We start from the raw sequence: 11,370 nt of genomic DNA on the forward strand, positions 1-11,370 counted from the left end.
CCCAGTGCTCTGCAACATGGGGCAATCACTACATAGCACCACTACACTGACGGCAGAAAGAGGAAAGGAATGTAAGGCGTTGGGGATGAGGCACATGCAAAATGGTAATGCAATTCTGATGCCAAACCCCAGGAGTTAGCATAGACCCCTCAGGTTTAAGGGCAGAGCCCCCAATAAGACTGCCCTCATCGCAGATGCCAGCTGCAAGTTCAGGGGTCCCCAGGTTAGTTGCACTTTTGACTAACTGGCTACAAGTTCAGGGGTTCCCAAAACCCCGTCAGGTTCAATAATTTGTTAGAATGACTAACAGAACTCAGGAAAGCACTCTACTTACAATTATAGTTTTATTATAAAAGATACAAATCAGGACCAGACAAATGAAGAGACACATAATGCAAGATCTGAGAGGGCCCCAGCTTCCATGTCCTTTCCCCATGGAAGCAGGACACATCATCCTCCTGACACATCCATGTGTTTACCAACCAGAAAGCTCACCCTCAGTGTCCAGAGTTTTTATTAGGGTTTCTTCACGTAGGCATAATTGATTGCAATCATTGACCACGTGGTCGAATTCAATCTCCAGCCCCTCTCCCCTCCCTGGAGGTCAGGCTGGTATCACCTGGCTTGAAGCTCCAACCCTCTACTCACATGGTTGGTTTTTCCCCACAGTAAGCCCTCCTGAGTCAAATTTCAGCATCAACTCAAGGTGTGGCTTGAGGGTCCCACCAAGAATAATTAAAATCCCATCACTTGGGAAATTCTGAGGATTTAGAGGCTCCCTCCCAAGAACCAAGGATAGAGATCACTCAAATTATTTATTATACAATTGGGGGGGGCACTTATATACTAAAAAATCTTATTAATTTTGAGAGCTGTAGATGACCTGTCCCAGAAGCTAGGGTCCAACCATATGTTCCTTATTAAGGTGGTCTCTGCTCCCAACTGGATTCGCTTTCCCAGCCCATACTAAAGGGGATGCCAACCAGTCACTGAGCAGCCATTAGAAACAGGTTAGCTGGAATGCTAAAGCCATATATTTTCTAACTTCCTCCAACTTTCTTTGTATACACTGACGCTTTCTTTTACCCACCCAGATACATCAAACTTTTTGTATGAATGTGGCAATAAAGAAGGGGTAATTTCTAAGGAAGGAAGGAAGGAAGAAAAGGAAAGGAAAGAAAGAACTTAGCTGGAGATACCAGCTCCCATCCACCCATCACCAGTTCCCCACAGTGCCCTGAGTAGCACACAAGACCCTGGACAAGCCCCTCACAGAGACCCCTGCAGCTCTGCTAAGGCAATTATTGATCATACACACCATCCTGCAGCTACCCAAGAAACCCTTTGCAAACAGGGACGAGGTAAGGTAAGAGAGGAAGATATAAACTACCACCTTCCACATGCAGGAGGAGAAAAAGGGCCAACACAAAAGGGTTTAGGAGCTTTTAATGCTTAGACTGAAAGCACAGGCTGGATTTTCCAGAAAGCCACCGGTCCACCTCTGGCAGGGCAAGAATCTGCCCCTGACTCAGGCCACAGGTGGAGGGCCAGACTCCCATGACCACCCCCAGCAAGATCCTGGGAGCGGAGGGTCTTCCTGTGCAGTGTAGTGTAGTGTAGTGAGCGCCTCCCCAACGCCGAGGCAAGGAAACTAGAAGAGGGGTGATGAGCACCCACAGGCCAGGCCCTACACAAGGCACTTCCAAGTATTAACTCAGCTAATCTGCACACCAGCCCCATGAGGAAGGGATCCTGCTTTACAGATGAGGAGCCTGAAGCCTGAGGAGGTCAACCAACTCATCCAAAGTCGTAAGGTTCACAAGTCTCAAGGCTGGGATGGAAATTCAGGTCTCCTGGCCTTTCCCATGATGCTACACTGATTCTCTCTCTGACCCAGCTTCAGTCTCCCACCAGAAGTTCACTCTTAGCATCCTCATCCCATGCTTTGTCCTGGTCCCCGCGAGGAAAGGGGTGAGCTGAAGGCAGCTGTTCCATGAGGACAGGTGGGGATCCTGGCAGATCTTTTCTCTAAAACCGCAAATAGGACCTCAGAAGTCACTGTCCAGGTCACTCTCAGCTGAAGAGAGGCTCCCAGGGTAACAGTGAGGTAGAGCAGCTCGCAGATTCTGGTTCTCTGTGGAGGTGGGGACCACAGACCGAAGAGCCAAGCTCAGAGGAAGGTGAAGCGTGCAGGAATCGGGAGGGCGAGCAGGAGTAGTGTCAGCACTGCCCTGGCAGGTCCCAGCATCCAGGGAGCCGAGGGGGACCCTGTCGCTCCAGTCCTGGAGGCGCATCGTCCTCTGCTTGGCCGGAACGACCTGGGGGACTTGAACGTGTCCTGCCGGCCGCAGGGGCACTCATCCCGTTAGCAGCGGCAGCAGCCCCAGCTCGGTCAGTCTCTCCCTGGCCACTGCCTCCCAGCCCTTGTTGGCCTGTGCGCTGCGAGGGGAGGGGTGCAGGAGCCCCTCCACCTGGACCTCGGGCATCAGGCCGGCCAGAGCCCGCCGTGCCCGCTGCTCGGCCAGCCGCCCCACGCCCACCACCAGCCGCACCCCCAGCAGCTGCACCTGCCGGCACAGGGCCGCGTCACAGACCCCGAGGAGCTGCTCCCGCTGCTTGGCAGGCAGCTCGGCCGGGGTGAGGTTGCGCCCACTGGGAGCCAGGAGGAGCAGAGGACACAGGTTGTGGACGAAACAGTGACGGAAGAAGACCTCGGGCTGGCCACAGAGGTTCCGGAAAAAGCCCCAGAACCGGGCACCGCTCACCTCGGACTGAGGGCACTCCAGTCCCAGCACTGGTCGCTTGGGGTGCTCCTGGGGAGGGCTCAGCACAGGTCCCCCAACGCCCAACCAGTCCCGGACTACATTCACTTCCCCAAAGGGCACCTGTGGGGAAGGAGAGGGACACGAGGGCTTCAAACTGGAGACCGGATGCTCCAACCCCTTTCCACCCTCCATGAGGATCTAGCCTGGATGCCGCCCCCCACTTAGCTCCCAACCCTAACCACCTTCACCCAAAGGCCAGAGGCAAGGATTCCTGGCCCTTGATTTGAGCCTGTCCATCCTCTCCAATTTTTTATGTGGACTGTGGTCCAGAAGAATCTGTTTGCTTCTACTCCCACTAGCCTTTGGGACCAGGTACAGGGAGTACATGCGGGAGATGTGACCCTACACAGGGCATGATGGGTAGTACAGGGGACAGACAGATAGCCTGAGACAGAAAGGCAGCCAGGGTTAGAGGAGGCACAAGGACAGGGCTGACCACTGCTCTCTGGGTGCCCTCTCAGCCCCAAGCCTCAGGCTGTCATTTCCATCGATCATCATTGATCACCTTTCAGCCCCCAGTTGGGGTCAATAAAAGCGATTGAGCCTCCTGCCCTGAAGCCTCTTCCCCTCCCCCACCTGCCAAGCACCCCCACGGAGGGGCAGTCACTCATCCGGAGGTCTGAAAGGGAAGCAGGCAGGCGCTGGAGCCTGGCTCCGTTCTGAAGCTCTCCTCAGCTCAGGAACAGAACCCAGGTTGCCGGAATGTCCTGCATCTTTTCCAAACCCATCCCTGTCATCCAGTCTCCCCTGAGGACCTGGCAGGCCTGGTCCCTCTCCTAACTCCAACACACTCTAGGGAGAGGGGAGATCCGGCAAGGTAAGGTAAGGATGGGGCTGGCGGAAGGAAGGCCTCTTAGAGGCAATTAGTGGACAGCTCACAGGGGAAACGGAACTACCATTAATGTGCTCGGTTAACTATGGGCGGCGAGACCAGGAGTGTCTGAGACCACAGGAGCTGGGGGGGGGGCCACACCCACGCATGTCCACAGCCACGCACATGCCCCTCCTCCACAGCACATGCAGCCACACATCCACTTCAGAGCCTCCCACTCTATCCCCTAGGGGAAGCCAAGCTCTTTACCCCAGTCTGGGCCATGCCAAAGGGCCCTGGGTTCATGCCCACGAAGAGCACTTCCTTGGGGCCCTGGCAGTAGCGGGTCACATAGCTGCGATGTGGCTCCCACGCATACTCCACGGGATTGTAGATGATGCCCACAGGCTCGGAAAACTGCAGTTGCTTCAGCTCATCATTAAGCCGAAGCTCCTCCTCCAGGAAGCCCTCGGCCAAGCTTCGGGGAGAGGGCTGGGGCTCCATCCGGGCACCTGCAGGCTCATGGAGGGGCCCTGATGGGAAAGCCTGGGGCACAGCCATGCCACTGTGACCTGGAAAAGAGATAGACAGAGGCCTCAAAAGCCCTCAGCCAGAGAGTGGGAGGGATCCGGGCTGGCCAGGGCCCCTACTACCATTTCCTGGGCTCAGGATCCCCCAACCTCCAGGAAGGCTGTGCTCATCTCGGTTCCTGGTAATGAAGGACCCTTTCCCCTCCCAGATTTGAGTATCCTTCCTCTTCATATATCACCTGCTGAGAATAACCCATAACCACGTATCATCCCCCACTCCAAACCTCCTTTTCATCAGGCATAGGTTTTGAGTCACTAGGTCTTAGGCCATGCCTAGGTTTTCAATAAATATTTACATGGCAAACTTTCAGCACCTTTAAAATTATCCTTAATAAAACCAGCCCAACCAGGATGGGCTGTGTCCTGGAAACCAATGTGCTGAAGAACGGGATGCAGGTACACAGCCACAGCCCAGAGACTAATTACAGAGAGCTGATTACAATAGCTTCCAGGTGGTGAGCAACTGCTCTGTGCCAGGTATATCTCACTGATGCTATAACAACCCCATGAGGTGGGAATTACTGCTCCCATGTTACAGGTGAGAAGACTGAGGCTTAGCAAGATCAAGCAACTTACCCAGGGTCATGCAGTTAGCAAGTTATGAAGCTTGGAGGTGAACCCAAACTATCTGACTCAAGGCTGTGCTCTTTACCATCCACACCCATCTTGCCTTATAAGGATGGTTCGAGCAGCCACCCTGCTAATTCTCCTATCCCCCAACTCCAGCCCAGCTTCTAGCCCACATTCCAGAACCCTCAGTGGTGAGGGAGATGATTATTAGGCTCACACTAGACTTCTGCAAACTATGCAACCGTGGCCAGAGCCTCAGGTCTCCTCACCCAAATACCACTTAAAATATTGATTTACAAAATGGAAGGAGATATTATGTGTAAAGGGGAGCTGGGGGAGGAAAGACAAGGACAAGAAAGAAGAGGGAGGGAGCACAGGGAGCACCCCAGTGAACTTTGTAACCTGCAAAAGCCATTCCTTCCAATCTTCCTCCTCACCACTCCCATGCAAACCCAGCGTTCCAGCCCGACAGTTCCACTAACACTTTCAAGATGCCTTTCCTCCCTCAACTCCCAAAACCTTGCACGTGCCATTTCTACAAACCCAACCCCACACACTCCTTGAGCGAGCCAGGACTGTGACTCCCCCACCCCTCCGCTCATCCAAATCATACCTCCCTTTCAAGATGCAGCTCAAGCTATCCCTTTGGTAAAGCCTTCCCTCTTCAGGACACTCTGCAGCATTTGCTGTAGCTTCCCGGCCCCACCCCTCAAGCCTACTGGCTTGAGACCTGGGAATCTGTATTTTAAACAAGCTTCCTCAGGTGATTCTGATGGTTGGCGATGGCTGAGAACCACTGTATGTCACCATGGTTAGTGGCGTCTTCATGAAGTCACACCTTACCTCCCGGACTAGACTTGAGCAGATCAGAGAGGAGGTCCTATTCAATTTCCCTCCATATCTCCAGGGCCCTAGCTTTTTTATCTTTTTCCCAAAGGGCTTAGTTTTTATTAGGCAGTCAACACCTGATCAGCTGTCCATCCCATCTTTTTCAATCCTGTTTAAAACTACCTTCTAACAAGGAGCCTTTCCTGATGGACTTCTCTCCACGTCTACATCGAGTTCATTCAAGGGTCAGCTACCCGCTTTGCACTCTGCTTGCTTCCAAGGGCTTGCCAGGCTCTGGGTGTGTTTCCATCACGTCTGGGCCTCCCACAGGGCAGGGACCATGGTTCTTCTCCCTCTCAACCCCTTGCCCAGGTCAAGAGTAACCTCTTCCTCCACATGGGACGTCAAGGTTGATACAACAGCTTGATCCATCAACCTGTTCTCTGACCCTAGCCAACGGAAAGTGAGAGAGACAGAAAAAAAAAAAAAAAATCAGGGCCAAACTTAGGAAATCCTTCCCAAGACTGAACTCAGAAGTTTCTAACTGATCTGCCTAGGTGGCTATGCAGGGCCAACTGGACTCAAAAAATGGCTGAGAAGGGAGCTTCGGAGGACCCAAATGTCTCAGGGGCCCCATGCAGCACCAACATTAGTGGATTGTCTGCTCCAATTCTGGGCTCTCTCTCAGATCTTAAGCTGAGCCTACCTTTGATCTTTAGGGACCCATGCTGAAGACAGCAAGGCCGGGGGTACATGAAAGAGTGACAAGTTCTTACTTTCAGTGTTCTAGAATTTCAAAGCCTGATTTGATGACAAAAGTCACAGGCTGTGTGTCAAGTGACTCAAATTCTAGTTCTGGTTTTGTCTCTAAGGTTCTCTTAAGCAAGTCATTTAACTCTCCTCTCTATGAAGTGAAAATCACAAATTCCATCCAACGTACCACCAGCTGTTAACTCATTTTTTTTTTCAATATTTATGAGTCTCTTACGTGATAGGCACTGTGGTAGTCTCTTGGTGGGGAAGAAATCCAAATGTAGGCCAGACTCATAAACTACTGTGACAAGACAGATAAACAACTGTAATACACTATAATCCCAGCTTTAATGTCCTGAACAAAACACCATGAAAGCTGAAAGGAGAAACTTGGAAGCCTATCTTAAGTCACCAAGAACCAGAGACTTAAGAAATGTAGATACTTTATAAATTACAGTGTCATATTATATTAAGTGCAAAGGAAATGGAGGGTGATCCAGCGATAAGTCTGGCCATCTAAGCTCTCTGACACCAAACTCAGCAAGTGCAGAAGGAATCCAAGACACTATCCACTCCCCTGTGCCGTGGGGGCACTCCAGAAATCCAAAGGGACATTCAGCAAATCCTCAGACTAATAAAGATGACAATAATAACAATAGAACAGAGACTCAAAAATAACACTTCAACTCTCTTCCTGGTTTCGATGGGGCCGACGACTAAGGCTCCACTAGAAATTTCGCGTCCGCCCGCGGGCTCCGCCCGACGGGAAAGTGTCGTCCACGAAGGCCCCCCGGGCGACTCTATAAGTTCGCCTCTCCCTGTGCCGGGCGAGCCCCAGACGTCCAGAGGGGCCCCGAAACACAGACATCCCGACTCCCGGCCTGCCGCCGCCCGGGAGCCCTGAGAACCCGCCGCCTTCCCCTGGCGCCCCAGCTTCGCCTACTTCCTCACCTGGCCAAGCGCTCCATCCGCTTTCCGGTTCCTTTCCCCGCCCCCGGGCGCGGTGGACCATGGGAGTCGTAGTCTACTTTGTTTAGGAAAGGGGATTGGCGTAGCCGCAGCCACTTCCGCCGGAAATACTCAAATTCCCGGAAGGCGTGCTAAGTTAGCCCTAAGTGATGCTGGGGGTTGTAGTTTGTTCTTTACACTAGGGCTAAATCCGGAAAACTTGAGATGTGAGAGGCTAGGTTCTGTAAGGGCCTTGGAGACCCTGGGTTCTAACCATAAAGGGCATCACCCTTCCAAAAGTTCAGCCACAACACTTTTCCCAAAGGGATTGTCAATCAAGGAGCTTCAGCTATCCTCAGTCTCTCAACTCACCTGCGGCTAAAGACCATTTCTAGCCTACCTGCTGCCCTGGGTATAAGAGACCTCCCCTTGCTACCCTCCAAGGACTGTATATAGGATATCCTCAGAAGTACTTCTGGAATCTCTAACAACTCTTTAGTAATGATCTTGAGACTCCTCCATCCCCCATTACCGTCCAAGCCCCTGTCTCCATGGCTTTACCATTTCACTCTCTCCCTCCTCTGCCCTGCTGTCTGCCCAGTCCTGTGACCTCCCATCCTTCCCAATCCCCGTCTCGGATACTCTCCAGGACATCTTCCCTGACCAATCCCCTGGCTGCACCTAATAGTTTATTCCCTCCCACCTCCCAAACCCAATACTAATGTCCAAAGATGTCCCACTCCTAATTTTGTTCTTGTCCTGTGTCTAGGTCTGTTTCTGTGTCCTGACTATAAGATTTTCACTAGACTGGAAACCCACTAAGGCCAGTTATCTCCTAGATTCTTCCTGTCCCCACCCTCTGCATACCCCAGTACAGCTGTAACTGAGATCAGGCAGAAGCTAAGTCTCCCTGTAGGTGGCAAGGAAGGAGACCAGTGAGCCCCAGAACAGAGGGAGGTGAGAGAACAAGGATACTATCCCCTTCCCTATCCTCCCCTGCTCCCCTCCCAACAGACAAAAACTTAAAGGGTGTGGCAGGAACTTCAGAGAACTGTGAGCAGTGACCTTCTGAACCACAGGTGAGAAATCACCCCCACCCTTGCAAGACTTTGGAAACTGAATTAATCATCCACCTCAACACAGTCCATTGTTTCCTGAGCTTTCATTTGTCCCAGATTCTCTCCTTCTCCATGTCTTTACCTCTGCCTATGTAAATGTATCTCTATCCCTAGTCTCTTATATAGCTTTCTCTCTGTATCTGTGTCTCTGTCTCTCTCTGTGTACATCTACCTCCCTGTCTCTGCTTTTTCTCTGGAGCAAGTGAAAGAAGAATATCCTGACTGACTCTCCCCTCAGGCTCCTCTGTCTCTATAGATCTATGCATTTGTGTGTTTCTAAATAAAAATTAGGGGGAAAGGAGAGCCACATTGGTGGTGTCATCTCATTGCTTAAGAATTCTAGGAGTCTTACCATCCCTTGGATAACACTTCTGCCAGCCCACCCCTCACCACTTGCTGTCAAGCACTTCCACGTTATCACCATGGCAGCCCCTCCACTTTCCAAGTTTCCTGACAGGAGAGCAATGAGTAAGATGAGTGACAGGCAAGCAGAGTCCCCAGGAACCCCACCCCCAAGTCCATCTTCCTGGAAGTGTTGCTTAACTATTTCTGTCCCTGTAACCCCATTAACCGCAGGATGCCCAGAGATACAGAGTCCTAACATGGGGAGAACCTGAGTCTTGGACAACCCACAGTGAGTCCCTGTAGCTGACCCCAGAGAGGGCTGGGGGCCTTCCCTGTCTCTAGTTCATACTCCTCGCCACCTGGTGAGTCCCTCTTGGGGAAGATGGAGGTGAGGCCCTCTCCCGAAGTGGGGGTGATTCGAAACAGAGGTCCATAGACTAACAAGAGACAGAGCCTGAGAGATGAAACTTGGGCTGAGGTGGGGCCTCGCGACCTGCCTTGTCTATGTCTTAGTCTCTAGAAAGTCTGCAGAAGGCTGGCTGACTGGGATTTATGGATAGAGCTTGTAGGGCAGGAGCAGAAGCAGACCCAGGCTGTGGCCTGGACAGAGCCTAGAGACTTGGGTCACTCTGTTGGGGCCAGCCAGGCCTGGGGCAGGGTCCTCTGCTGCCCACCAGCCTGCTTCTGGGGCTGGAGCCCAGGCAGGAAGGGGTTAATCTGCCAGCTTGTTTTCCTTTGGTTTCCTCGGCCTGCCTGGGCTGTATTGGGCCACGAGCACCATCTATCGGCCTCTCGAGGTCCTAGCTCTGACTCCCAGTTCACTTGGGCTTCTAGGCTGATCTTTCAGGCTTTCCCCTGCCTCCAGACTCCTGGAGGAGGGAAAGGGAGCTGATGAGCTGCGCTGCAAGGCTCTAGAGCAGAAAACAGCTATCGGGGATTGGAGAAGGTGAGGGCCCTGTTTCCCCTCTCCCAAGTACCAGGCTCCTTCCTTAATGTTAGCTCCCTCCACCTCTGCCCTTGAGAACCCAAAAGGGCTTCAGGACTTTCAGTGTAGCCATGTCCCTCACTACACTGGGCAGTCGCCCTGTCTCAGTACAGTAAACATTAAAAAAAAAAAAAAAAGCATTGGAGAGAGAGGTATTTAGGGTGCGTTCTCTTGCCTTAGACTGCCTGGATTTGAATCCCAGCTCTGCCACTTACTAGTGGTGACCTGGAATACGTTACTTAACTTCTCTGTACCTCAGTTAGCTCAACTGTAAAATGGGATAATCATTGTAATCCACACCTTCTTTTTTTTGATAATTAGATGACTTTGTTTCCGAATTCAGGTTCGGCTGCTCACCACTCAAAAGTCAATCATTTGAGAGGCAAGAAAAGTGCTTTAATCAGAAAAGTCAGCAATATGGAAGACAGTGGACTCATGTCCAGAGACCATCTTGGAAGATTCTGCTCAGCCATGACAGTTTTTAAAGGGAAAAATGGAGGGGAGGAATCTGAGTGACTCATCGAGGCAGGGGGTTGGTTCTGCATCAGTCTCCATCACGTGCAGACTGGCTGACTCTTCAGATGCTATCTTGCCCTGTGATCTGCCTGCAGGATTGCTAAGGGGGCTGCTGGGGATAGAGGGCTAATTATTCTTTAACTGCGTAGTTCTTCATTCTTACTTCTTTTTATCTAGGCAAAGAATCAACAGGTTAGACAAGGCATGGTGTGCATTCACGAGAGCATAAGTTAGTTTCAATTGCTTAGGGATCTCATTCTTGTAATTAAGTTCTTTTAAGGTTAGAGGGGGATAGAAATGGGCGAACAGGAAAAGGGCAGAAGAGCTGCTTTCAACTTAATTATGTAAAGTTCTTAGTATGGTGTGTAGCACAGATATGATGCCCCATAAAGGTTAGTTGTTGTTGTTATGGCCACATGCCAGGGTCTTAGGCAGACGCTAGTCTCAGGACCCCAGTTCCAGGCCCACGGAGTCACACCTGACACACAAGCACAGAGGACAAAACTGGACAACTCATCCATGGAGAGTTCCACAAAGACAGTGGCCCATACGGGCTAGGATTGGGGGCTGGAAGTTCAGGATTGTGAGGAAAGTGTTTTCAGTTCTCCAAGATCAGCAGGAGATAGAATGAGGGGGTCAGAGAAAGAAAAAGCTTGAGGTAAAGATGGGGGAAGGAAAGGCATTAAGGAAGAGGCATTAACAGGCCCTTAAAAGGACCCTGATTTAGAGAAGTAGAGAGGAGTCCCTCATGCGTGGGGTGAGCAAGGACCACTGCATCCCAAAGACATGTCCTCCTTGGTACAAGCACAAATGTCTCAGGGTTTGAACAGGCTCCCCAAGCCTCCAAAGATACATCATATCCCAGCCCCATCCCAGAGTTGTGGGGGGACTTAACCCTCAATGTCTCTCCCCCAGGCTGGTGGGGAGGGGATTCACAAATGGAGAAAGCTATCTGGAGGTTCTGGAGGTCCTTGAGGTCCTCATCCCACCTCCCTCTTAGAACTGGAGAACCAGGGCGGGGGCTAGGCTGTGAGTTCATCCATTTGTTTGTTAACAGTTTCAAGCATCTCCATGTCCTTGT

The 11,370-nt window shown here is 51.6% G+C and overlaps 1 protein-coding gene across 3 annotated transcripts; it reads right to left on the reverse strand.

Annotated features, from left to right (window-relative positions):
• Nucleotides 1-325: 325 nt before the first annotated feature.
• On the reverse strand, nt 326-7,371 carry SMUG1 (single-strand-selective monofunctional uracil-DNA glycosylase 1). Of its 3 annotated transcripts, none has more exons than XM_010994101.3 (4): nt 7,329-7,371; nt 5,808-6,073; nt 3,907-4,208; nt 326-2,885 (listed from the first exon to the last, which is right to left on the reverse strand). In XM_010994101.3, the coding sequence occupies exons 3-4, from the start codon at nt 4,195-4,197 to the stop codon at nt 2,358-2,360; spliced, it is 819 nt and encodes a 272-aa protein (XP_010992403.1). In that variant the 5' UTR covers nt 4,198-4,208; nt 5,808-6,073; nt 7,329-7,371; the 3' UTR covers nt 326-2,357. The 3 variants fall into 3 exon arrangements, with proteins under 3 accessions (XP_010992403.1, XP_031318241.1, XP_031318242.1); XM_031462381.2 differs by lacking the exon at nt 7,329-7,371 and adding an exon at nt 6,613-7,320; XM_031462382.2 differs by lacking the exon at nt 5,808-6,073 and having other exon boundaries at nt 7,329-7,344.
• Between the last annotated feature and the right edge of the window lie 3,999 nt (nt 7,372-11,370).

Source organism: Camelus dromedarius, chromosome 11, assembly GCF_036321535.1.
Source record: "Camelus dromedarius isolate mCamDro1 chromosome 11, mCamDro1.pat, whole genome shotgun sequence".
Taxonomy (NCBI): Eukaryota; Metazoa; Chordata; class Mammalia; order Artiodactyla; family Camelidae; genus Camelus; species Camelus dromedarius.